Source organism: Hypomesus nipponensis, chromosome 19 (genome assembly GCF_054491055.1).
Source record: "Hypomesus nipponensis isolate SF chromosome 19, ASM5449105v1, whole genome shotgun sequence".
Taxonomy (NCBI): Eukaryota; Metazoa; Chordata; class Actinopteri; order Osmeriformes; family Osmeridae; genus Hypomesus; species Hypomesus nipponensis.
Genome location: NC_140379.1, coordinates 4492501 through 4519609, shown reverse-complemented (window position 1 = coordinate 4519609; position 27109 = coordinate 4492501). Strand labels below are relative to the sequence as shown.

Here is a 27109-nt window from a genome sequence, read left to right as displayed (position 1 = left end):
GTTTTATTCGTCATCATCCCTAAAGTTACATACTTATAAAGAAGCACATGTGACACGTTTAATTGTCATTGTGAGTGGGATCACATGGTATACTATTATTACTGAGATAAAAGTGCGATTTCGAAACATCACTTTCTCTTCCTGTTCCTAACGTGAAGGTCGCTGTGCTGTCCTGGCCAAACACTGATAGACCAATTTAGGTCAGGTGCAGCTCAAGAGCAACAGCTCCAGGGTCTTACAGGTGGTGAGGAAAATAAGACTAGAGGCATACAAGGTTAGTGCGAGTAATCTTATGGCTATTGTCGTGACATTTTATGATATCATGAAAAGTTTGTAAGTCCATTGGACAGCAATGCCACTTGTGTACTCAGACAATGAATGAAATGATATGAATGAAACCGTTACGTTTTTGCAGATATGAATTAAGTATAATACACCATGTACGCATGTTATGCTAATTGTTTTTTGGACAGCAACAGAAGACAAGCGTTTGTGTGCGTGCGTGTCAGTGGAATTACTTTGTCCCTGTGCTCCTGTACTGCCTGTGCTCATAACATACCGTGTGTATAATCTCTCTGCTTGTGCAGCTGTGCCTTGGGTAGCAGGAGGGTCTTGGCACATTTCCACTTCACCGTCATATTTCCAGATCTCGCGAACTTGTCTGGCATGTGTAACCAACCCTGGGCCCGTATGTGCTTGTCCTGGAGAGCTGAAATGTCACACTGCTGTCTCTAGGCCTTGCAGCAAAGTGTGTGTGTGTGTGTGTTGGGGCTTAGGATTCTTTGGGGGAAAGTGAAATGTGCTTTGTGATTTGAAAGCCGAAGTTGAGTGGATCTTATCTGTGTGTTTGTGTCGTGAAAAGTTGGCTAGGGGCAGCTCCCACAGAAGCCATGTCGACCCTGCTGCGTTGTGTCTCCGGATCCTCTGTCACCTTGTTCCAGCAGGGTGTCCGGAAGAAGGTTCATCAGACCGGGAGGAGATGTTTCAGGACATACCCTGTGCTGTGGGACCAGCAGGCTAACAAAGGTAAGTTACTGCCTTGTATCTTTAAGTCTGCAGTGGTTCAGCCTGGAGTAGTTAGGTGTCTCCTTCTGTATCATTGTTGAGCGACGATGAAACACTCTTTACAGCTGAATTAAGACTGGAAATGTTTGCACAAGGCTGTGGGTAAACTTACCAAAAATAGCTAGGCACTCACACAAACATGTCTAGTTTATACTCAGCTCTATTTCCCGTGCAAACGCGAGAGGTCAGTTAAAGGTGAAATGTAAGTCTTGATTCTCTGTGTTTGTTTCTGCATATAAACACTTTCCCTGCGGGTCAGTCGGCAGTAGTGCACAAAGCGGTGTGTCTTGTGCGTTTGGAAGTTTTTGAAGTTTCTCTTGCGCTTCAAGGGTAGTTTAACACTTGCCTGGAGAGGCAATGCAGGCCTCTCCATGGAAACTGGCTCAGAGCCAATCAGCTGCTAATAATGTCTCTGCACTAGCGAGGTCATCAAGCCATGTATGGAGAACTATTTGAAACTGGACTCCACCAAGCCTGTACCCTACCACTCTCAGTTGTACATGCATGCTGCCCTGTTATGAGGAGTAGCATAAAACAGGGAAAGCTCAACCAGACCTTCTTGTCACTGAACTCATGCAATGCTTCCAACCAGAGTGAATCCTTCTAATCTGCCCAAGATGGCGCTGAACAAATGAAAGATTTCTAAGGGTTTATATGACCTATGTATGCCCCCGTTGCAACCAAGCTGTATGTACACATCGGCATGCAATGTGAATCTGAGGCTGCAGGTTTGTTTCCCCAGGTGTGCTGTACAAGGACCTGGTGGTTGGTGTCCCTAAGGAGACCTTTCTAAATGAGCGTCGTGTGGCGCTGTCGCCCGTGGGCGTTCAGGCCCTGGTCAAGCAGGGCTTCAGCGTGCAGGTGGAGAGCGGCGCAGGAGATGAGGCAAAGTTCTCCGACCAGATGTATGTAGAGGCTGGGGCCACAATCACAGACACCAAGGGGGCGTTCGGCTCAGACCTGGTCCTCAAGGTCAGTGTCTCGACCTATTCGAACTGGCAGCGGAACTGACAAAGCGAAGCTTTGTCTCACCACTCAGATTATGTTGAGAGAGAGAGAGAGAGAGAGAGAGAGAGAAGTTGGAGTTCTATCGATGATCAAAGTGCCGATTTAAATTATTTGAATTGTTTTAACGCAGGTTCGGGCCCCTGTCTTAAATGAGGCCCTGGGGACTCACGAGGCAGATCTTCTGAAGCCCAAGTCCACCTTGGTTAGCTTCATCTACCCTGCTCAGAACCCTGAGCTGATGTCTAAACTGGCAGAGAGGCAGAGCAACGTGCTGGCCATGGACCAGGTGCCCCGAGTCACCATCGCACAGGGCTTTGATGCCCTCAGCTCCATGGCCAACATCGCAGGGTAAAGGACACACCCTTGCATGGACTCACTCACGAGCACGTGGGGACTTGGGCACGTCCTTTTGTTGTGCAGGTACAAATCTGTCCTTTTGTTGTGCAGGTACAAATCTGTGGTTCTGGCTGCAAACCACTTTGGCAGATTCTTCACTGGTCAGATCACTGCGGCAGGAAAAGTACCCCCAGCTAAGGTAACCCACCGTACAATTGGGAAAACAAAACCTAAACATAGTTGGTAGAAAGTGGGATGTCATGTGGCGTGTTACTGCCGGCAGGTCTTGGTTATTGGTGGTGGGGTGGCTGGCTTGGCCGCAGCAGGAGCAGCTAAGTCTATGGGAGCCATTGTCAGAGGGTTTGACACCAGGTACAGTACTCTCGTTGTCTGACTGGTCTTGAGCCATGATGAGCGTTGGTTTAGCGTTTTAGTTTGACCATTTTTGAGCGTTAGCTTTACCATGTTAGCTGTATGCTACTTCTGAAATGTATATTTGACGCGCATTTTAGGCCGGCAGCCCTGGAGCAATTTAAGTCGTTTGGGGCGGAGCCTCTGGAGGTGAATGTGGCAGAGTCTGGAGATGGTGTCGGTGGCTATGCAAAGGAGATGTCGAAGGAGTTCATTGAGGCTGAAATGGCTCTGTTCGCCAAGCAGTGCAAAGATGTGGATATCGTCATCAGCACTGCTCTTATTCCAGGTAACTAAGCCCCTCCTTCTCTGTCCTTTATTTTTCGACTCTCCTTCCCCCCCCCCCCCCCGTCTCCATCCATTCATCCCCATCTTTGTTACCTTCTCCCTTTGTCCCAAGGCAAGCGAGCTCCCATCCTGATCAAGAAGGAAATGGTGGAGTCGATGAAGGATGGCTCTGTGGTGGTGGACCTGGCTTCAGAGGCTGGGGGTAACATTGAGACCACCAAGCCGGGGGAACTGCACGTGTACAACGTGAGGTCCTAGCGATGCTGTCGCATTGGAAGAACGGGAGTATACCCAGAGTAGACCTTCTTTTAAAGATTTTTTTTTGGGGGGGTTTGTTTCCAGGGCGTCACACACATCGGATATACCGACCTGCCCAGCCGCATGCCCACCCAGGCCAGCACCCTGTACTCCAACAACGTGCTGAAGCTGCTCAAGGCCATCAGCCCAGATAAGGACTACTTCCATTACGAGCCCACTGATGAGTTTGACTACGGGACAGTCGCCCATGTGATCCGAGGAACACTGGTCATGCAGGTATTGTTTACATGGAACACGCCCCTCCCTCCCTCCCTCAGAGGAAATGTGTTTTTATTCCGCTGTGCCAGGGAGACCAGCCAAACTGGCACCAGATAACTCCTTTATAGTTGGAACTGTAACAAGGATTGGGAATGTTATGAATTATTTTTTAATGTCGTTTTGTACAAGTTCTGACCTTGACACATTATTGAGAGCAGAAAGAGCAGGTATGTAACATATCTGCTTACCCTGTACTAAACTATTCCTGAAAGATGTGAACATTATTCTTTGAAAGAATTGTTCTCCAAACGGTTCAATTATTGTTGTTAAAAACAAGAATTGAACGTTACCCAATTTGACTATTGACCATCACTTCGGGATTCAAAACTAAATCATCTAATTTAGCATGGCACAGTTCCACGACACAACCTCCTTGTTTAACCTCTGTTCCTGGTTCTGTGTATCCAGGAGGGCAAGAACCTGTTTCCATCCCCCCTCCCTAAGACAGCGCCCCCTGCAGCCCCTGTCAAACACAAGACCATCGCAGAACTGAATGCAGAGAAGGAAGCTGAGATCTCCCCCTTCAGACGCACTCTGAGCTCCGCTGGTGTCTACACTACAGGTCAGACACACACACACACACACACACACTAGTCGCATACACACGTGCACAAACGCTAACTGTGTACTTTTTGTCTTTTGCAGGGCTGTCTACGTGCTTGGCTCTGGGTATCGTCGCTCCTAACGCGGCCTTCAGTCAGATGGTGACGACGTTTGGTTTAGCCGGGATCGTTGGATACCACACCGTGTGGGGTGTGACCCCTGCGTTGCACTCCCCACTCATGTCCGTCACCAATGCTATCTCAGGTCAGAGGGCGGAAACGGAATCCAAACCATAGATCTGGAATGAGTTTTCATTGGCCGGTAGGCATTCCGCTCAGACAGATTTGTGGTTATTGTGTGTTTCAGGTCTGACAGCGGTGGGAGGTCTGGTTCTGATGGGGGGTGGCCTCACCCCCTCCTCTCTCCCTCAGAGCTTGGCTCTGGCAGCTTGTTTCGTGTCTTCCATCAACATTGCCGGTCTGACTCCACTCATGCAAACACATGAAATAACTGTGATGTAAACATTTGCAAAAAAACAATATTATTTTACCAAAGATCACAAGAATCAGCTTCTCTATTATTTATCTTTTGCCGTTTTCCAATTTACTGTGTGTGTGTGTGTGTGTGTGTGTGTGTAGGTGGTTTTCAGATCACACAGAGGATGCTGGACATGTTTAAGCGGCCCACAGATCCGCCAGAGTATAACTACCTGTATGCGCTGCCAGGAGCTGCCTTCATAGGAGGCTATGGAGCTTCAGTCGCAGCTGGGTACAGCATCGAGCAGGTGCTGCAGCATTTCCACTGGGCTTGAGACATCTTACCAGATTCATATTTGCTATGCTGGGGGATGGGGATGGGGGGGGGGGGGTAATATTCAAAGAGAGGAAGGTTACAAATAGTTTCTGTTTTGCAGAACGTGTTTAGAAGCTTATTTGTTTTTGCTGGCTTGTTTTCTAGATGATGTATTTGGGCTCGGGAATGTGCTGTGTGGGTGCGCTGGCCGGTCTGTCAGCCCAACGCACGAGTCGCTTGGGCAACACCCTGGGCATGATGGGAGTGGCTGGGGGCATCGCTGCCACCCTAGGTGCCCTGAAGCCCTCCCCTGAGCTCCTGTCCCAGATGTCTCTGGCCATGGCCTCTGGAGGAACACTGGGTAGGTTGCCACCCTTCTGCCCCACAGCATCACTGATACAGAGGAAACAATAAAGGAATACTATATAAAAAGGTCAGATGTTTTCCCTGTAACCCAGTACCACTGTTTAGATCTGGAGGGAAAGCCGTGATAAATCAGTTAACTTGCTAGCACGCAATTGCGTTCGTTTTACTATGATTATGGAATGGGTTTCGCAGTGTACGATTGAACATCAATCACCCTGTCAAGACGTAGATGATATTGTTGATATCTTCGTTATGTCTGTAAAGAACTGTTTCAGGGATGTTTGATAGAAATGTGATGAATTATGTTATTCTCTGTCTGGATACACACACCAAAGCAAGTGTGTTTACGGTAACCGTATCCTCCTGAGAAGTAGTTATTTTTTTGGTGCTTTTTGACAACACGTTTTGAGCGTGACTCCAGACAATTTGGCTGTCTTTGAACTTAATGCCCATTATGGATACAAAGGGAATTGAAAACAGGTGATATATTTTCACCCCATCTATATAAATATATTTTACTTTGTGTTGGTTGGGTAAAAGTATGTGTGATAGATGGGTAAACTCCTCAAACTGTGGGGGGGGGGGGGACGGAACAAAGGTTTTCATCTGTGTGTGTGTGTTGGTCCCTAGGTCTGACCATTGCCAAGCGTATCGAGATCACAGACCTGCCTCAGCTGGTGGCAGCCTTCCACAGCCTCGTGGGTCTGGCAGCTGTGCTCACCTGCGTAGCAGAGTACATGATCGAGTTCCCCCACCTGGAGACGCACCCAGCAGCCAACATGGTCAAGACCGTGGCCTACCTGGGGACCTACATCGGAGGGGTCACCTTCAGCGGGTCACTGATAGCCTACGGCAAGCTGCAAGGTATTGGGACTCTCTGGAAAACGATGACATTAAATCTCGTCTGTATTTTTATTATTGAACATGAGCAGTATTGGGTACATTCATTATTCCATTCAATCCAGAGTTCACATTGTTAACCGTTTGCTCCCAGCAAGTTTCTGAGTGCAGTGAATGCTGTACTATAAAGACATGCACTTGTGCATACATACGCATTCACACACACACCTCGTAAGTTCTCTTGTCTTCTGGTGCTGATTACATCTTTTGATATTGCCAAAGCTAAAGATCCCTCTTCTAAATCATGGCTTAGTTATAGTCGTGTGTGTGTGGTTCTCTTGTGGGCTGGTCTTGACAGAACAACTGGCAGTTCTTTGCGGAGGGCTGCTGTCTGAGCTCTGGATGTAAGACAGTGAACCCCAATAGTGGGGTTGGACTGAGAAGGACATTCCTGTGAGCTCAGAGACCCTGCAAAAAGCCTGAGAAGTGCAACTGGGCCATCTCTTTTCTCAGTCCAGGAAAAGACTGGATGGAATCTGGTGCGCTCTCTAGCATGTACTGTTCTAATTCATGTTGGGACGTTCCCTGGTTTCAGGCGTTCTGAACTCTGCCCCCCTGCTGTTGCCGGGGCGCCACATGCTGAATGCTGGTTTGATGGCGGCGTCCATGGGTGGCATGGTGCCCTTCATGCTCAGCACCAGCTACACCACAGGCATGGGCTGCCTCGTGGGAGTGTCAGGCCTCTCCACCATCATGGTAAGAGCTGCAGGCCTCAAAGAAGAAGAAGAACTTCTGGGGGCCACATGGGCTAAGGCCTTGCCGCACAGGCCTGGGTTTGATTCCAACCTGGGCCGTTTCTTGCTTGTCATTGTCTCTCTCTCTGTCTTTGTCTGTCTCGCTCTCTCTCGCTCTCTCTCGCTCTCTCTCGCTCTCTCGCTCGCTCTCTCGCTCGCTCTCTCGCTCGCTCTCTCGCTCGCTCTCTCGCTCTCTGTGTGTGTGTGTGTGTGTGTAAATGAACAACTCTCTCATGGAATTAACATGTGATTGTCGCTGCAGGGTGTGACACTGACCGCGGCCATAGGGGGCGCTGACATGCCCGTGGTCATCACTGTGTTGAACAGCTACTCTGGTTGGGCCCTCTGTGCAGAAGGATTCCTGTTGGACAACAACCTCATGACCATTGTTGGAGCTCTGATTGGTTCCTCGGGTGCCATTCTTTCCTACATTATGTGTGTGGTGAGTGTACACACACACACACACACACACACACACACGTGCACACGTTGTGTACAAATATATTTTAAATTCTTCTTCATTATTTGTTCCGCCCTCTTCCCAGGCCATGAACCGATCTCTGCCCAATGTGATCTTGGGAGGCTATGGGACCACCACCACAGCAGGGGGTAAACCCATGGAGATTGTTGGCACCCACACTGAGGTCAACGTGGACCAGTCCATCGAGTTGATCAAAGAGGCCAGCAGCATTATTATCACACCAGGTACACACACACGCACGCGTGCGCATGCGGGTCAGTAAAGAGTCTCTTCAGGCATGGGGTCAGTCACCCCTGTGACACACACAATATCCACTGGCCATGCAAGGAGGAGATAGAAGTTTGGATCGAGATCAAAGAGATTGTAATCGTACACACGTGTTCCGTCAGACTGTATTACTGCAGGGCTGTGTGTGTGTGTTTTACTCTGCAGTCCAGATGAAGGTGCTATACCAGTTCTCCAGTGTTTTATCAGACTTGATTTCCAAACCATCGGATTTTAGTTGTTTTTACAATTGGTAAATAACAAACGATTGCAGGTGAATGGGAAAGTCGTTTTTAGGTCAGTATTTAGGTAATTGTGAGAATACGATGGCTTCGGAATTAATATCAATGTACTTATTACCCTTGTTAGTGGTTAAGCCTGACCAGATGCATATGTTCACCATAAGAGGGAGCTGTTTGTCTAAGTATGACCTTCGACACACACAAACACACTGTCCCAGCCAATCTCCAGCACTACACTCATATTGTTCCCTTCAGCCAAACAGTCCCAACTTCCCTGGCAGTGTTTACACTTAGAGATACAAAGCATGTCCTGCCAATCGAACTGCTTACATACTGCCAAATACGGACAAATAGTTTAGTATGTTAGGGTTAAAGTTTGGCAATGGGGTTGCTATGAATCAAAAAGAGAGCGAGAGTTGGCTGCAGCAGTACGCCTCAATTGATTTACTGATTTAGAGGATGGATTTTTATTAGTTTGAAAACCAAAAAAAGGACATTCATCAAAAAAGTCAGTGAGTCGAAAATAACTCGGCCATTAAGGACCATGTTCAAAACCCACAGCTTGCCTCGTTTCCCGAAAATTTGTTTGGAACATCAGTAAAGGACAAAACAGTCAGGTTAAACACATTGATGTGATTACTGCCTCGAGGGGGAGAATGAACCATGATGATACACTGAGTCAGACTCTATAACAGTGTGTCCCAGGAACATGATGGCGCAGAAGGCTGTAATTGCCCTGTGTGGGTCAGGGTGTACCGGTTAAGGGTTATGGGATTGAACTCTTCCAAAGGGACATGATTATAGCAGAGCTCTACTACTGTTGCAGCATGGAGTGCTCACCTCTGACCTCCACCCAGGTACTTGACCACCAGGGTCAGGCTGGGTTTACACAAGACACTGCACGATTGGCAACACACACCGACGGAGGTATTGGCTCTGTCTGAATTCAGACAAACGGAACCAGGAGACAGAAATGTTAGGATATTGGGGTCTTTCGCCCTCCTAAAGTGATTCCCAGGCTGTGTGTTGGTTGTGTTTTTGTCCAGGTTGGGGTCTGTGTGCGGCAAAGGCCCAGTATCCTATTGCAGACATGGTGAAGATGCTGACAGAACAGGGCAAGACAGTCAGGTGGGTCTGCTACACCTATACACTCCTGGTTCACCTCCCTGCCATCATTCACTGCCTAACTCGCGTGTTGTTTACGTGTGCAGGGCATGGCACATCCTCCCCACACTACGCTATGAGATAAGGACTGAAACGATCCGTGTTCCTGATTAATCTTTCATTGACTTTCACAATTGCTTCAACTAACAAACCCTTTCCTGGTTTTGAACAGTCATAGAAAGACAGAGAAAATAGATCTGGGCCTGATGTATTACACTGGGAAACATCTATCTAAATTAAGTGCAAAGCTGTGAAGCTCTATTGGAGAAGTTCCAGACAGTATTTATGAGGGCAGGGGAAGACTGAGAAGAGACCAGAAGTGTTCTGGACCTGATCCTGTGGATAATCAGGACCAGGGGTTTTCTGATCTAAAGAAAAATCACTCAACAAAATCATTTTCATGATCATCTGGCTTGCTCATGAAGGGAATACACACATTTTATGCTGTTCCTCTGTTTAGAGTTTTAAGTGAACAGAATGTTACCCTGTAGCAAATGTTTTTTTTTATTTGTATTTAACGACAGAGCACCTGTGATTTTGTGTGGGCAGGTTTGGTATCCACCCTGTAGCAGGTCGTATGCCTGGCCAGTTGAATGTGCTGCTGGCTGAGGCTGGTGTTCCCTACGATGTCGTCCTGGAGATGGATGAGATCAATAATGACTTCCCAGGTAACCCCAGACACTCTGACTTATTGACTGGAAAGCTTTAGTTTGTTTGCCTGTAGAGAGAAAATAGATCTTTCATATCTATATCAGTCACGAGACAGGGCGGTGGTTCCACTCAATCAGAACATGTAATAAATACAGATCCTTTCATCTTTAGTACAGAGCCAGTAATGTTCATTGCGTAATGATGTTTAGACATGCCATGTATCGGGGCAACCGGCTGTTTTCATAGCAACCAGGCAGTCAGTTGAAGACACATGGTTCTGTTTATGAGAGGGAGATATGCGGGGGAAACCCGATCATGCTGCTTGCGTACGCCTCAGATCAGTGCGCCTTTCAGTGTCTAATAGAACAATATAGTTATTTATCTGACCGTGTTTGATGGGCAGAGACGGATCTGACGCTGGTTATTGGTGCCAACGACACCGTGAACTCAGCAGCACAGGAAGATCCTAACTCCATCATCGCCGGCATGCCCGTGCTCGAGGTGTGGAAGTCCAAGCAGGTGGGTCTCCTCCTTTCACACAGTCCCAATTCTCATTCCACACAGCTTCCACGTCATTCAGCCCCTTTCTACGCCCTCGACTCTCACAACCCCATGAGTAGGATGACCTGCATGCTTCGAAGGTTTTAGATGGATATGGAATTTGGAAAGATATGTGCCGACTGGTGCCAATTGTCACAACGGCATGCGTTTGGGCCTTGCCACATATGGTATATTCAGCGAAATGCCCTGTCCTTCTTCCAGGTGATTGTGATGAAGCGTACCTTGGGTGTGGGGTACGCCGCCGTGGACAACCCTATCTTCTACAAGCCAAACACTTCCATGCTGCTGGGAGATGCCAAGAAGACATGTGACAACCTACAGGCCAAGATCAGAGAGGCCTACTACTAGAACTAATACAAACTCCCCCCATAGGCTTACCCTCATGTATGTATTTATTTCTCTTGAATCCAGATGCCGGAATAATTGTTCACTTTAGAAACATGTAGAATGTCTAGTAGTTTATTTGGGTCCTCCAGTAAATGTGATGACAATAGTGGTAAAGGAATATTGATAGTGGTAAAAAAATATTGACAATGTTTTACCAGAAGTGCCAAACACTCAAATCATTGATTTGAGGAAAAACTACCCAGTTGCATGTACTGCCTGATTTGTAAATAAAAAAATGTTTAAGAGTTTACTAAATTTGGAAGTCTTTTGACTACACACAACAATCTGAAGATTTAGCTATTCTGCAGTTTCAGACATTGTAAGATGTCTCAGGAAAGTATTTGGTCAAATACAGAACTGTCTTTGCACCTCAAGCTCTCAACTGAAGTTTTGAAATGAGTTCATGTTCGACTATTTAGAAAGGGAACATTGTTGAGGCCCCTTTTTTGAGCCGTGAACCAATTATGGTTTCAATGAGGTTGGATTTTAAGTTGAACTTTTACATGAAATATATTAAATAGAATGTCAGAGTTTTCCTGCAGAAGTCTTGGCCTTTGTGATGAGGGTGTGCAGGTAGGAATAGAAGAACAACAGGTTGTCATATTCTCCTCTGTACTCCTGAGACAAGCACTGCTCATGATAGTCCTTCAGGAAATAGTAGATGGCTTCAATGGTTGCCAGGTAAGTGTCAGGTGATCCCTTCTGATGGCGCCAAAAACACGTCTTCCTAGACTTGAGCTCTACCTGTAACAGGGCTGCACAGAGGAGAAACTCAGACTTAATGTAGCAGGAAAGCCCACACAGGTGGCAAAGCACAGCCATGATTGACGTAACACTGGGATGAGGTAAGTTTCCACTAAACACTGTACAACGCTGAAAGCCTTTTTGAGAAACATTCTCGATGTAAAAGCAATTTGTCACAATTACCCTGAAGTCGCTCATCTGTGATGATTCTGTTGGTCTGGTTCCATGTGCTGTCGATGAAGACCACCCTCAGAAGAGGGCTGGCCCCTGACCCAGGGCCTTCAGCCACATGTGGGGCCCCTAACCTTGAATCCTCAGCTGGTGTCTTCTCACATCTCAGCCTCTTTGGGTGTGGTTCCTCAGGGGAATCAGCTGACCTCCTGTCAGCCATGTGCCTTAAACGCTGCTTCATGTCCTCCATGGAAACTGATCCAGGACCAGGGAACACCAGCACCACCTGGGAAGAGCATCCGAGCAGAGAGAGGGTGGATGATAAGGTCACACTCATCTCTCATCCCAACACAGTGTTTGTGATGACGACTGACTCGCAATCAGAATGGAAAAAATCAAGGAAACGCAAACTAACTTTGTGCCTTTCACCTTCAAATTCAGGTATGCAGGGGTATGTGTATATGGTCACATCATCAGGAGCAAGGATTTTGGCGTGGATAGCAGTGCTCTTGCCATCAACTTCACTGGGGTGCTTGATGATGTCAATCTTCACCGGCAGCTGAAATGACATGTATAAGAGTTTTGTTAACATACAGAGCTGAGTGAAAGATGAGTTCTTCATCTGTTCCAAGGTGGGCTGCCTGCACTAAGCGGTTATGTCCAACCCCCACACATGCAATGTTAACAATCAGGTTGAATCCCAACCTTTCACTGACCTTGACCGAGGGGATTTCTATGTGGCTGACACCCACTAATGAGCAGCATGTGTAGCAGAAGAACATCCTTGATCCCCCACATTTAGAGCACTTTACCCTACCCCTCTGCTGCGCTTTCTCCAGCACTGCATGGGAAGCAAGACTCAGTCCATGAAGAGGCTGATCAGGATGCTTGTGTCTGACAGATGGATTACTGGAGACTGTTTTGAGGTTGTCAGGACAGCCCTGACTCTGAGCTTCATCCAGGATTGTGTCTTGTTTTGGTGGTTCTGACAAATCTGTGCTGGTCAAAATCCCCGGACCCGACATACTGATCAAGTCCTGTCTGGAATGACAACACACAGACATTACAGGCTAGTTTTAGGGGTTAGTCTAAACAACGTATCCCACGAATTTATGGGAGATGTTTCTGAAAGGTATATAGCTAACTTGGAGTATGAGAGATCAATTGAGATTACCTAGTTATCCAGGGCTGAATATCGCAGCTGAAATGACTGGGACTCGATTTGCAGCGTATGAAGAAGCTAGCGAGCCAGTTAGCTTAGCTTGGCTAACTATCAACGTGTTGCACCCCTTAACACAGAATTTCGATCCAAGCACGCTGTTCCTTATCCTCAAAACCTATTGCCCAAGTGACTTGACGCCGTTGATCATTTAGCTATCTGACAACCAAAAGCATATTTTGTAAGATATAGAGCTATCTGCATGAATTGGGCCAGCATGCGTTGGTTCTTCTTCTACGCCGGATGTTCTTTCGACTAGTCTAAACAGGTGTTGCGCCCCGAGATGACCCCGCCTGGAAAAGCCCCGCACAAACCACTCGAAACAAAAAGTTAACAATTTCGTCTTTATATCGCCCACAAACGGAGGGGAGATACCTTGTCATATTCACATTTTTTGTTAAGAGAATAGAAGAACAGTTATGTTCTATTATGTTCTTCTCAACACGAAATCCTTAAAACTCGTCATTCCAAACGAACACAAACCAATACCTTTCTTGCTTCACGACATTGCATTCTGAGGAAATAAACCCCAGCTATGAATATCAAATGAAATGCATTTAGTTTAGCAGGTTCAAAGTATTTCACATGGCTCTTCTTAGTACCAATTTAGGCGGTTCAAAGGCATGCGCTTCAAATGCAGTTATAGCCTGCGCGTATAGGGTTTTGGGTGCGATATCGAGACGAAATCTTTCTCTTTTTTAATTCGAGTGGTTTGTGCGCCAGTTCGGCGAGGGGGTTCTTTTCCAGGTGGGGGTGCATCTGGGGACACAACACCTTGTTCGGCTGTTGCTCAGCAACCAAACACGTGTAAGGTGTTGACAAAAACAGAAAGGGTAGTTAGCATTGCATTGTCTCTTATGTGTTTGAAAAATGGATAAAGATGTAGAAGACGACGAGGAACTTATCAACAGCCTTGAAAAATATATGCGACATCAAAGATTGGTGAGACAAAATACTCGATTTAGTGTCTAAATGGAGCATGTCCAACAGTTAGAGCTAGTTTGCCTCTACTGTAGAATAGATTTACTCAAATGGACGCAGTTTTGATGCGATTGGTTGCTTACACTTCATATACTTTTTTTTACAGGTTGACTGGCCTGTGACTTTTGAAGAAAACATTGAATTATCAAGCTTCATTAGTTACAGTTCATCAAAGGATATATATATATATTTTAAAGAGAATGTGCCTTTCCCAGATAATATTCACACTTCATTTTCTAATGATATTGAAGAGCTTTGGTCAAAAATCAAACAGCATGAGTTCATAATGTCACAAGCACAAAGGAAAGAGGCCAAACTGTTGGTTTACAGCAACAAGTGTAAGCTCCTTATCGTTTGACACTGCATTCAGTAATCATAGCTTGACTTATGTTTTAATAACAAAGTATATTATTATTATCTCCATTTATTTCAGATAATGAATATGTTGAAAGAGCACGTACAATATTGAACGAAAAGGTACAGGATGCACATTTTCTCACAAAAAATGAATTCACCAACAGTAGGTTTGTCCTTACATATGTAGGATTTCCATCGTCAGTGCTTAAAACTACTAATTCAAAATACCATTGTGTTTGTTATTTGAAGAGTAAGATAGTGTCACGAAGTCTGGACATTAGGGTGAGTTATTTATTTATTTATTTATTTTGCAACAGTAGTGTTCTATTTGTATCAGCCCTTGTTTTTCATCCACTGTTAACTTATAACTGTATGTGTTAAATTTAATGTTGAACCAGACAGATACATATGTATGAGGAGGTAAATATACATTGATGTATTTAAGATGAACAGAATTTCTTGTAATGATTTTTTCAGGACTATGACTATCCAGGATTTGATGAAGTAGAAGTCACTGGTATCCCTGGACACCCTGACTCCCTTCAACATTTACACTTTGTCTCAGAAGCCCAAGGCTTTAATGTAGGTGTGTTATTTGTACAACCTCAATGTTAATGCATAGATGGAGACTAATTTATGGTACCATGCTTTATCTCAAATGAACCTGAAATAGATTACTGCACAACTTTTGAACAATGTTACATTGTTGCAAACAACTGGAAATTAGATATTCCAAAAACGTGCTTTTAGTGAATTATTTACCAATTATTTGCCCTGTTTATACTCTGTTATACCTGTTTATCCACTTTTTAATGAGTAAAACCGCCTGAGTTTGAAGGTTGTTGTCAGTGTCTAACAGCAGTCTTTCAAAGCAGACCAGCCATGGTATGGTTAGTGTTTTCCTCCCTCCAATCACATGGGAATTCCTCTGGCAGGCTCTGTAACCAATCATCTTAACCTGAGAAACATACTTCTATTAACGTCCTGTTTTATTAACAAAGTCCAAGTTTCACAGATGACCTTTCTCAAATATTGGCTCTTTAACAACAACAACAACAAAAAAAAAAAATTCAGGCTAAACCAGTTGAAGGTTTATTTATCACTGCATATACTAATATTCAGTCGTCATTCCAAGAGCCAGATGTGGTCAGTGTGATATGAAACAGACTTGTTATGTTATGTGAAGTTTGGGAGATACCTGAGCTGTCACACTTTTTTATGAAAGAGAAAAGATCGCATAGAGGCTTGCATGTGAAGAACATGTGGACAGAATGTGGCCTTTTCAGTGCATGCGATCCTGCGCTCTTGACTCACATGATGAATCCACCACATGTATGGTGGGATACCAATGTCTAAGATTCTTAAGTTGTACCTAGATGAGTTATTAATGAGACCTAGAAACGGACTCTCCAATTTGTCGATGCCTGAACTTGTCTGAACTTGTGAAGGGATGAAGTTTGATACTTTGATATTGTGTGTATTGTGTGTCCTCCCTACAGCCAGGCTTCCTTAAGATCTGGAGGACGTTCTTTTTATCGGGTCACTCTGTGGCAGTGCTCAGAGACACCTTCTGGTGGTTCTTTCTTCATCGCTTTAAGGTAATTCTGACCTCCTGAAACATTCCTCCTTGTCTGCTGTGTTGCTCTGCTTTCTGCAGCGTGCCTGTCTGCAGCATTCCTGCACTGCAGAATATCCTGCAGTTCCAATGGAGTCAGTCATTAGATTTTCCCTTCAGTTGTTCCTGGCATATTCTGTCTGTTATAAATACCACCTATTCCCATACTAAAAGGGTATTCTGTTACTCTCTCTAAGCCCAGTGCTGAGGAGGAGAACAAACTGTTTGACCGCATTGCGAAGGCTTTCGTCTCTCTTTTCATAACAGTCCAGAGGGACCTGAAGGATAAGTTATTTATGGTTGGTGGGCAATGCTTCAACAAGTAAAAGGCATGTAGTGCATCTCAATATCCCAACTGAAAAGCAAAGTCATAAATACAAGAAATGTGTCTGTATGTGTGCGTGCGTCTGCCAGGTGTATGCAGACTGCTTGGCCCAGGCAGTTTACACAGCATTTTATGGAGCTTTTCCGGAGTCAATGCTACAACTAAATAGTGACTTCAAGAGACACCTGGCTGACTGTATCTCTTTCTGGGTATCAGGTAACTAACAAACTAGTGTGTTATTATGAGGCCCATAGTAGGTCTCCTCGGTGCAATCTACTTGAGAGATCTGTGTATGTTTCAGGTGTGAAGCCCAACCTGTTGTCATGGCAAAACTGGAACCTGGACTGGTTAAGTTCACAAGGAACTGGAGAAATCAAGGGCGAGTCTACATGGGGTGAGTCCCGGTACTCTGAATGTGTTGGTGCGCATGTGTGTTTATACTCCACAGTGAATGTACACATCCCACTGAATCCATTGATTCCGTGGACGCATTCCCGTGTGTGATGGTGTCATCTCCAGATCCTCAGTGCTAAGCTTTGCATGATTTTTTATGTATGTAACTGATTATCTCCCAGTGTGGTTTTGATTTGTCATCAGAGAAAGTGTGAAATCGTAGTGAGCTGCTGGAGGTCTGGGTCTCCTGTCTCGCTGTTGGAATGTTCTAGTGTTCTCGGGGTTCCGTGCTAAGGCTGCAAACACAAGAGTTCCCCAGGTTGCACAACTGCAGGGCTCCTCTGGGGGAAAGAAAGGTTCACGGCCTTGAAATGTATCAAGTTCAGCTGCCTGGGCCTCCCAGGGCCTCCCCGGTTCTCCCACAGATGCCCCCCTTGCCTCCCCCCGCAAGTCTGCCTCTCCCCCGGGCCCCTGATACTGTTTTCACCTGCCCCCAGCCCCCTATTTCACTGCCTTCTCCACTTGCCCCATGTCGCTACACATTCACCCCTGCCTATCATTCTCTGTCCCTTGCCTCACTCCCCCACCTCCATCAGACTCTGCACATGCTGTTGGTATTAAAGGACACATGTGGTCCTGTGTGTTCGTGCTATGTCCACGGGCGCAAACTCGGGCCTACCACCGCTGCATTTAAACTGTTGCACTGGATTGCTGTAAATCGTCCCTCACTTGACTTTTACAAGCGCAGCCTCGACTGTGCTACATCGACGTATGCCGCCTCCAGTCACCGCTGCCCAAGGTCCCGCCGCCATCTGGGTTACGCGACCACTTCTTTCAATCAAAGTGGTGTTAAACACAGCATTCGCGATACAATATTTAGTGGCCTGTTCAATGTTTCCTGCCAGATCAAGGGACCTAATGCGTTTCCTGACTCAGCATTTTGATCTGGCGACTTCCTGTGCTCTGCGGCTTTGGACCCCAGAAAGTAATGCAGTCCAGACTTAAAGGCGAGGGATTTTATTCGATTTGATGACTTGAGACTTGAGAGATCGTATCGATAACCGTTTAATGAAAAATACTCATAGCTCAGAATTGCCTTTTTCAGTCAAATGAAATTGTAAGCAATAGTCTACTCCAAGGATTTCTTTGTCCAATACAAAGCTAACAAGCTCCTGTTGACTTCAGCCTTCTTCCAGTCCTTTGAGAATACAAAGCCTTGAGTCAAAAATGTGTTTACATTTTGAGCATGTTACAAATTATCTGCTAAGACTAACTTTGCGTGACTTGGCAGAAGCCTTCACCTTGCTTAGACTTTGTTTGGGTCAAACTTATTCAGGGGTTTGGTCTCTCAATTTGACTGTCTTTTCTGACATGAGTTCTCTTAGCCAGATGTGAACCCAAACAGAAGGTAAAGCTCTCATCTCTCTGCCTCTCGCTCTCTCTCTTTTTCTCTCTCTTTTTCTCTCTCTTTTTCTCTATCTATCTATCTCTCTCTCTCTCTCTATCTCTATCTCTATCTCTATATCTCTATCTCTATCTCTATCTCTCTCTATCTCTATCTATCACTCTCTATCTATCACTCTCTATCTATCTCTCTCTCTATCTCTATCTATCACTCTCTATCTATCACTCTCTCTCTCTCTATCACTCTCTCTCTCTCTATCTCTCCCCCCTCTCTCTTTCTCTCTTTCTCTCTTTTTCTCTTTCTCTTTCTCTCTTTGTCTCTTTGTCTCTTTGTCTCTTTCTCTCTTTCTCTCTTTCTCTCTTTCTCTCTTTCTCTCTTTCTCTCTTTCTCTCTTTCTCTCTTTCTCTCTTTCTCTCTTTCTCCCTCCCTCCCTCCCTCCCTCCCTCCCTCCCTCCCTCCCTCCCTCCCTCCCTCCCTCCCTCCCTCCCTCCCTCCCTCCCTCCCTCCCTCCCTCCCTCCCTCCCTCCCTCCCTCCCTCCCTCCCTCTCTGTCTCCCTCTCTGTCTCCCTCCCTCCCTCTCTGTCTCCGTCTCCGTCTCCGTCTCCGTCTCCGTCTCTCCGTCTCTCCGTCTCCGTCTCCGTCTCTCCGTCTCTCCGTCTCCGTCTCTCCGTCTCTCCGTCTCTCCGTCTCTCCGTCTCTCCGTCTCTCCGTCTCTCTCTCTCTCTCTCTCTCTGTCTCTGTCTCTGTCTCTGTCTCAGACATCCAGCATGTCTGCTGAACTTCACTCTGACAGGAATCAAGTTTCACTCAATAAATTATAAACTTATGAGGGAATTATTCAAACATTCAGCGGTGTTTACATATTTTTATCATTCCCTGCATCAGATGAATATATTCAGGACTTGTATTATCATCTTGGCTTTACTTATCAGATTGAAACTTGTTATGTATATGTCTTAATACATCTTGGATAGTACAAGAACACTTATCTAAATTAATGTTTTCCCAAACTTTACTTCAAAATGTGTATTTAATCTTTTTTAAAGATAAGGGCACTGAATTTCATTATCTTGTCAGTTAGTCATATCAGCCAGGAAATGGGCTGGTTAATATCTCTCGGGTTTCTCTATACAGTCTTTTTTCAGGAACATCAACAGTTACAGAGAAATCTTTGAACTCTTTAAGTTAAAGGTTTTGCTTCCAAATCTTAGTTGAGGTCAGATGAAGATCATTGTTCTGTAAAGGTTCTCCAAGGGGTTCTGAAAAGGGCTCTAAATACAAGCTTGTTTCCAATTCTAAAAATATTAGTAATTACTAAATAAGAACCGGGTAATACCGGAGCAATGATGTAGTAGCAGTCATAGTATGATGTACTGATGTCTTTTGTATGAAAGTAGGCCTAATAATTTGTTACGGAGAATGGATTATTATTGAAACATGATAGATTTCCATTTCTGCCTGGTGTCATCTGTAATAAAGTACATGACAGTTGATCCTCGACACACTCATAGTCTTATTATTACTATTATTTAAACTATACACTTTACTCCTTTGTAAATCAAAATTATCATCTGAATATGATGTAACATGACCCAATATAGCAGTAACTCATGGAATCACATTAGGACTGGACTGCTAATTCTTAGGCTGTGTTTAGGCTAATATGGATTAACATTTTATATTATCTGTTCATTTCAACTATGTTCTTGATAATGCATTGTGTTAGGTTTGAACACCTCTGTAGGAAAGAGGTTTGAAAACCTGCCAGTGTCGGTCTGCAGATAATGAAAAACAGTTCAGTCATCCAATTCAGTTTATTTTCCGTATGACAGCAGCACAGAGCATACCTCAAGAATTTGTGTTATTCTTAAAATGTGTTGGCTGCGAATGGCTACATTGTTCTTTTAAGATTAGCTATACCCTGTGCGTAGCCTTGTTCGAGAGGCTCATGGTTAGTGGCAGAATGGGAACACAGAGCACTGAGAAACAACTGACTTTAAACCACTGCTGAAAGCACATCAGAACACATTGTTAGGAAATGAGGCACACTCCAAATAAACAGAACTCATCCTTGGCTTTTATATAAATAACACAAATAACTTACAACATTGAATTATAACACAAACTATTATACCAATATGGAGATATTGTAGACGTATTGAATGAAAGTCGAGAGTGGTTTAACATGTTTTGCTGAGAGTGAGATGAGTATGTGAGTATTACTTTCATTTATTTCAGAAAACAAATACAACTAAATTGAATAAATGAGTCCCTTTGTATGTTCTGCTGAAATGGTTTAGTGAGCCATAATTATAACTGGGTGAACAATGGAATGTCTTAAAATGAATTGTAGAAAAAAAGGTATCCTCATATAAATACTTGATTAACACAAAGGATAGAATGAAGTTCGACAATAACAATTTATATAATCATGATTTATACAAAATAAAAAATCAATCCATAACATACACATTAAAATTGGGTTTCACACTGTATTTTAATCCGGATATTTTCCCATCAGCAGTAGCAGCGGTATATTCTTGCATTGTTAGATCACACCTTAACATGGATATGGAGTCAGTGAGCAGCTTTAACACAAAGGACTAAGCACAGCCTTTCACAAATATATTTGTTGTACAAATCTCTTATCTGCTGTTTGTTGTACAAATCTCTTATCTGCTGTTTGTGGCTTTGCTGTAGTGTGTGCTTTAAGAATCTGCGCAGTGACAAGACAAGGCCAGCTTGCTTCCTTTACGTTGGTCAAGCCAACTCACTTTCAGTTCACTCCTGCTTTGAACCTTCTTTATCTATAATGTGGGAGTATAACTAAAGGTCTGTCTCCATATTAACAATAATTATTACAATTATTTGAATGTGTATTCTGCATGTTAAAATAACCCATTTTGGCATTATAGATTTTTTTTTCTTTGTTCATTGAGCTGGAGATCATTTAATTCTAAAATATGAATCTACCGTGCTACTTTTTCTGCAAACAATTTAAACATGCAGACATTTTGTGCAGCAAGAACAATGACTCCATCATTCAAAGGTGGCACGTTAACTGTGTTTTTGTTCACAAACAAGGTTACAGTTGACTTTTAACGGTGTACAAATCCTTTGAATGGTGGGTGTAAATTGCGCACTGTTACTGCGATTTTAGAACCTCCAAAGAAACCATTTCTATGTACAACATGAAGGAGGGTGACGTTTGTAAATCATTTCTAGTTTTCTCTTTGACTTTCCCTAGTGTTCTTTGTCAGGTTATATAATATGATGAAATGGTTAATGGATCCATCACTCATTCACCTTGATGTCATTTAATCCCAGCAGGGGATTTCCTCTTCCTCCTCCTGTTCCTCTTCCTCCTCCTCCTCCTCTTACTCCTCCTCCCCCCCTCTTCTTCCTCCTCCTCTTCCTCCTCCTCAGTGCATGTTCTCCTGTCAGTCTACTCTGTGCTCCTCCGCTTTGCACATCCTGGGGATAAAGTGAGATGCTATGTGCTCCCTCCTGGTCCTCTTCCCTCGCAGTGGCCTTCCCTTCTGAGACAGGGCTATAAACATCTCTTTGCCATTTTTTGTCCACTTCGCTGAGGCGTAAGCATTGAAGTAGTTTTCTAAGAAAACCTCCTTGAAGTTGCAGTTTTCATTGTAGATTTTCTGTGCAGGGGGAACAAAAACAAAGCTGAATGCAAATATGTTTTTTATTTGATTGGGCTACAAAAACAAACAAAAAATAAATGAATGTCTGCTTAAAAGAGACATTACCTTGCCTTGCAGCAGTCCAGTCCGGTTCATAGAGATATAGTACTGACTTTTCACACCTTTAATGGCAAGCACACCGCCCTCTGACACAGTCCTGATCTCTAAGATAGCTGGGAGACAATCACAAAGACGAGGGTTAAAATACAGAAGAAAAACATCACAAGTTTGGGTTAGGGAAGAGAACAGTTAGACTGAGGGGGTTAGGGTCACAGGATAAAACAGAACACTGGTGGCCTGTCCCAGCTACCAGTGCAGCGTGGGCCTGCGCATCTCAGTAGTATTCATCTTCATTAGCCAACAGGATGGAAGTTTCTGTGGCTAATCAGTCTGCGGTCCCCCTGGCTTCTCCCTAGCCCTGTTAACTGGTCTGGGTGGCCATTACACAAACCACAGCTCATGCCATGGCACATATGGGAGGCAGATTAGCCCTCCTCTCTCGGGAGTGAGGAAACTACCTCCTTGCATGTGCTTTGCACGCTACACTTTAGCCCTGCGACTCAACCCTCTTTTGTGGTTGTTTTTATGATGTAAGTTAAAACTACAGTTTGTAGGATTTTCATGAAAAGTATTTTTTTTTAAAGTTGATGTCTGGCAGGTTATGACAAGGTAAATTCTCTTTTTATACCATGTAAGAACACAATCAACAATCATAATTAACATTATTTTGCACACTCTGTGTACAAAGGCTGCATTATTTGTCTGGTCACTCCCTGTAGTAAGCCTTTTAGATTAATATTTATCATAATGAATGCAGGAATTTGTTCAAAATATGTTTTATTTAGTGGTGTAAAAAGCTACAGTATACTTTGCTATACAGTATGCTTTCTTATGAAAACGTTAAACAATTAATTTTCTAATTTACTGGATCGTTAAACATTGAGTGAGTCAGATGGTGTCCATTATATTGACAAAAACAAAAGCTGTAAACTCCTAACCAAAGGCTAATATGCTAATAAAACACAGTTGTAAATATATGGCAAAGATTTAGGGCAAACATGTGCATCTTCCACACAGCATACTATACTCTTTAAGTGATGCTGTGTTGATCAAAGCCTGTCTGCCGTTTCAATGTATCTGTCTGTAACTTCGCCAGCTCACAAAGGACGTTGTGTTTTTCAAGGCTTTGTCTGAAAGCAAAACTAGCTTCTCGTAAAGCTGTTTTTAATAATAACACAATAATTGAGTACAAATGACAGTGGAGGAGTTTTGTAAATTCTGTCCATGGTGGCATCAAAGGCAAACCTCTGGCTTGACAATGAAGCCTACATTTAAAATACTCTGTGTGTGTTTGTGGGTGTGTATGCACGCATGCACGCATGCTCATATCTGCATGTGTCTATTGTCAGTGTTGCGCCTCCTGTTTTTTTTGCTCTGTGGCCCAGACAGACAGATACAGACACAGAGTTTCAGACAGACAGATACAGACACAGAGTTTCAGACAGACAAATACAGACACAGAGTTTCAGACAGACAGATACAGACACAGAGTTTCAGACAGACAAATACAGACACAGAGTTTCAGACAGACAGATACAGACACAGAGTTTCAGACAGACAAATACAGACACAGAGTTTCAGACAGACAAATACAGACACAGAGTTTCAGACAGACAGATACAGACACAGAGTTTCAGACAGACAGATACAGACACAGAGTTTCAGACAGACAAATACAGACACAGAGTTTCAGACAGACAGATACAGACACAGAGTTTCAGACAGACAAATACAGACACAGAGTTTCAGACAGACAAATACAGACACAGAGTTTCAGACAGACAAATACAGACACAGAGTTTCAGACAGACAAATACAGACACAGAGTTTCAGACAGACAAATACAGACACAGAGTTTCAGACAGACAAATACAGACACAGAGTTTCAGACAGACAGATATTCAAACTCAAAGCAGACGCAGGAACCTCATCAAAGCTGGAATCTAGATTCATGTTGAGCTCTTTAAGCCTCAGCTTTTTAGATTGAGCAAATGACAACAATGTCAGAGGCTGAAGTGGACCTACTATTAGAGCATTGCATGTTAGTGCACAAACAGCGCTCAATAATTACTTGATACCACAGAATTCTATGTAAATATTAACACTTACAAAACTCCCCCAGAGCCTTGATAGGATTTGTTAACCTGAGTCCCCAGTGTAAAATGCCTGAGTCCCCAGTGTAAAATGCCTGGCTCCCAGGACTAATTTGAGAAAAGCTCCGGGCCCCATTTTTGGTTTCCTATAAATCAAGGCCTACACTGATGACAAGCTAGATTTGCGTGAAAGCTGAAGCTCCATGCGTGCTTGTCATGGTCACGGTCAGCCCTGAGTGAACCTCTTCCAGGAGGGAGCATGAATAACGCAGGCTGTTATTCATGCGGCTGTTGTACCTGTGAACGTGATGTTGCGTGCTCCGACAGCTTGACTGATGTGTCTAAGGCAAGGCAGACAGAACTGCTGTCCCTCGCAACAGAAAAAAAGTCACGAAAAAAAAAAAAAAAAAAAAACACTTGCTTTGTTACTGCTGAGCATTGTAACAACTGCAACTGTTTAGTGAACGTAAGAAGAGTTGTCCTCACTCACATGCACACATGTGGGCCTCACATGCACACATGTGGGCCTCACATGTCAGGGCTATAGCACATAGGAAGCCTGCCAGGCTTCTCCCAGCTTGAACAGATTTGTCTCCTCTATCGGGCCCTGCCCCTGGCTAGTAAACTAATTTGTGGGTGATCCTAATTCCATCCACCCAGGGTTGAGACTGCATCCACCTTGCTTTGATTTGCTCCTTGTTAAGAATGGATCTCTGGACCAGCGGATACTTGTCAAACGCACACACAGAGGAGACGACATACAGACAGTGATACTTTTTCAGTTTTTGTGCAGTCAAAAAAAAAAAAAACTGTTGTGACAGCAGACAACTACCATACCGTACTTCCTGATTCATTATCATTGTGAGTAAGTAGTGTCAATAAAATGGACTTTTATCACCCTATAGTAGAGAGGATATTGAAACTTGACTTGGGTTCATCCGAGGTTCAAGCCAACTGAACACATTTATCTTACCCCCCTTTCTTTTGTGGTTCATTTGATCCACATTTTGCAATGAATTGTGAAGGAATAAGGATGCGACAAAGCTCATAGTTCCCTGTTTTCCTGGTATTCAACACGCAACACCCAAAGCACATGTGTTACATTAAATGCCTGACTTGTCGAAGATTCATCTGATGTGTTTTATGATGTCAGGAGCAAGGGTTTGAGTCAGGTCCTGTAAGGTCAACCAGACGGAGACACACACAAACTCACCCCAGATTATTCTATGCCACGGTCATAGACATAACATAGCTGGGACCACCGGAGAGAGAAGTTAATATCATATTCCCTCAGTTTGGCCTGTGCTGTGTGTAACACACACCTCAAGCCGTGAAGAACTCTCCTTTGTGTCCACTCGGCTATTTCAGGCCTGCATGTGTTAGTGATTCCCAGCACACATTACAATTGGCTGTGTGGTTGGGGGATTAGTGGTGTCATTTGCCTACGGAGGACGTGTGTGTGTTTGTCAGGTTGTGTCAATGCACTGAGAGGCCGAGTGCCAATCTTAGAGAGAGACAGAGAGAGAGAGAGGGAGAGAGGGAGAGGGAGAGGGAGAGGGAGAGGGAGAGACCAGGTACAAGTGCACTTAGATACATTTCAGCATGAGTCATGCCTTATTTCACTAATGCCTTAGTCACTGTTTAGTTTTGAGAAAGTGTTGAGCGTTGAGAGTCACTTCCAGTCCAAAGTGCACGCTGCAGGGAAAAACCTAAGACTGCTGTCTGTGCTCAGACAAGTGTCTCTCTTGAAATAGGACAATATATTTTTGTTCTCAGAGAGCAGAGACTGTGGGATCCAACAGTCATGCTGCTTCCAGTTTGTTTTTTTCTCTCTCCTGCAAGCCTCTGACTACATGAAGTGGGTTTTTCATGGTTAGTCTGCACAGTCTAGAGAAATAGGAATCGGAGATTTATTTGATGTTATTCATGCACCACACTGGTGTCTTCAGGGGAGAACCTCTTTCTCGCCGTGTGCTTTCTACGTGCTACTGCCAGCCACATCTGGGTGGATCTATTTTTCATCTTTTCATCGCCAATTGTTACGCAAGCATCTTTTCCATCCACACTGAGGCATCCTCTGCCACGCCAGCATTCCAGTCCCAGGCGCACGATCAGATAGGAGATGATAGCTACCTCGAAGACCCTCAACCACAATCACTTGTCTTCTTCTGACCAGTCTGTAATGACGCCTGTTGAATAATGCCACTCTTTATTCTCCTGTTCTAAAGTTTGCTTACTTTCTTGTCGAAAAGTCATAATCGGGGATAATGATGTCCAGACGTCAGAGTCATTCCGTGTATTTTATCTCACCCTGACACTGTTTAAAAACACTCCCCCCGTCAGCCCTCTCTGAGTCACACTGGCTGGGCTGAGTCAGCCAGCAAACGCGGCAGAGTGCTGGTCCCGGCGCCGACCGGCCCCCTCGGTTTACTCGATTCCCGCCAAGGCCCGCACCTGCTTTACTTTACCTCCGTCACGTTGCCTTTGTCAGCGGAGACTCATAACCCATTAACACTTGTGATTACGCTGAGAGGAATGCTGGACAGTAACACGGCTGGCAGGGCCAAGGGGGGAGGGATGGGGGGGGGGGGCGGGACACACACGTCTGACCCTCTCTGACGTCCCCAAGACTCATTACTGTCCCTCTACGCCCAGAGCTCATCAATAAGAGCAGTCAAGCTAGAAGTCTGCCAACTCTCTTTCTCTCTGTGTAACTAAACATAGGCTAAGCCAATTGAGCCCGGAATCGCATTTTTCTTTTCAGTTCGGGGAACCTTTCTAATCCAGAAAACGGTTTTCACCGTTTCTGAGCTTTATTTATTTTATTATCTTAAACCCTGAAACTGAAATTCAACTTGTGCTAACTGTCCATATCAATCTAGTCAGTCCAGACAGAGACCTGAGTGATCGGGTGACTTACCCGGGTAAATAAACCAGCAAGACACCAACCTTATTGTACGCTTCATAAGAAACAAGTCTAATTTCTTATTTTTTCCAAATTATAAAAAGACAAAAGCAGTCTTACTGTAACAGTTGGTGGAGTCTTGTGTCCCATTGATGTTGCCGTACTCGTCGATGGTGAGGAACCACTGCGTGCGGCTGAACAGCTGACGTATGCGCACGTCTCCACCCTCCATGTAGTCGTAGTTCCTGGTGTGACGCTCGTGCTTGGAGCAGTTCATGATGGCGGCCAGTTGCTCTGGAGTGCGGTCACTGCAGGCCACACACACGCTGCCCACCATGAAGATCATTTGCACGTACAGTCCCCAGAGCACATTT

At 44.5% G+C, this 27109-nt stretch overlaps 4 protein-coding genes across 4 annotated transcripts in view; 2 read left to right on the top strand and 2 right to left on the bottom strand.

The window, feature by feature from the left end:
- Positions 1 to 154: 154 nt before the first annotated feature.
- nnt2 (nicotinamide nucleotide transhydrogenase 2) lies at positions 155 to 11024 on the top strand. Its single transcript, XM_084682007.1, has 22 exons — positions 155 to 274; positions 863 to 1026; positions 1808 to 2037; positions 2204 to 2421; positions 2521 to 2608; positions 2693 to 2781; positions 2922 to 3109; positions 3221 to 3354; positions 3451 to 3642; positions 4093 to 4246; positions 4330 to 4491; positions 4594 to 4704; positions 4866 to 5011; positions 5185 to 5380; positions 6016 to 6249; positions 6821 to 6981; positions 7282 to 7461; positions 7565 to 7724; positions 9053 to 9134; positions 9720 to 9838; positions 10225 to 10340; positions 10584 to 11024. Exons 2-22 carry the CDS (start codon positions 891 to 893, stop codon positions 10728 to 10730), a joined length of 3243 nt encoding a protein of 1080 aa, XP_084538133.1. The 5' UTR covers positions 155 to 274; positions 863 to 890; the 3' UTR covers positions 10731 to 11024.
- Positions 10828 to 13179, bottom strand: dtwd1 (DTW motif tRNA-uridine aminocarboxypropyltransferase 1). The gene is made up of 5 exons (XM_084682008.1): positions 12859 to 13179; positions 12401 to 12725; positions 12100 to 12243; positions 11697 to 11970; positions 10828 to 11524 (listed from the first exon to the last, which is right to left on the bottom strand). Exons 2-5 carry the CDS (start codon positions 12707 to 12709, stop codon positions 11295 to 11297), a joined length of 957 nt encoding a protein of 318 aa, XP_084538134.1. The 5' UTR covers positions 12710 to 12725; positions 12859 to 13179; the 3' UTR covers positions 10828 to 11294.
- A 528-nt stretch (positions 13180 to 13707) lies between these two features.
- Positions 13708 to 27109, top strand: part of LOC146246626 (protein FAM227B-like) — a 25298-nt gene continuing 11896 nt past the window's right edge. The window contains exons 1-9 of the mRNA XM_084681549.1: positions 13708 to 13845; positions 13991 to 14222; positions 14318 to 14361; positions 14491 to 14523; positions 14719 to 14823; positions 15741 to 15839; positions 16054 to 16155; positions 16271 to 16397; positions 16483 to 16575. Coding sequence (XP_084537675.1) covers positions 13774 to 13845; positions 13991 to 14222; positions 14318 to 14361; positions 14491 to 14523; positions 14719 to 14823; positions 15741 to 15839; positions 16054 to 16155; positions 16271 to 16397; positions 16483 to 16575 — 907 coding nt within the window. The 5' untranslated portion in view covers positions 13708 to 13773. The remainder of the gene's footprint in view (positions 13846 to 13990; positions 14223 to 14317; positions 14362 to 14490; positions 14524 to 14718; positions 14824 to 15740; positions 15840 to 16053; positions 16156 to 16270; positions 16398 to 16482; positions 16576 to 27109) is intronic.
- Positions 21402 to 27109, bottom strand: part of fgf7 (fibroblast growth factor 7) — a 6036-nt gene continuing 328 nt past the window's right edge. Inside the window, exons 1-3 of the mRNA XM_084682588.1 lie at positions 26856 to 27109; positions 21744 to 21850; positions 21402 to 21635 (exon numbers count right to left, since the gene is read on the bottom strand). The exon at positions 26856 to 27109 is cut by the window's right edge and continues 328 nt beyond it. Of these exons, the coding sequence (XP_084538714.1) occupies positions 21420 to 21635; positions 21744 to 21850; positions 26856 to 27109 (577 nt within the window). The 3' untranslated portion in view covers positions 21402 to 21419. The remainder of the gene's footprint in view (positions 21636 to 21743; positions 21851 to 26855) is intronic.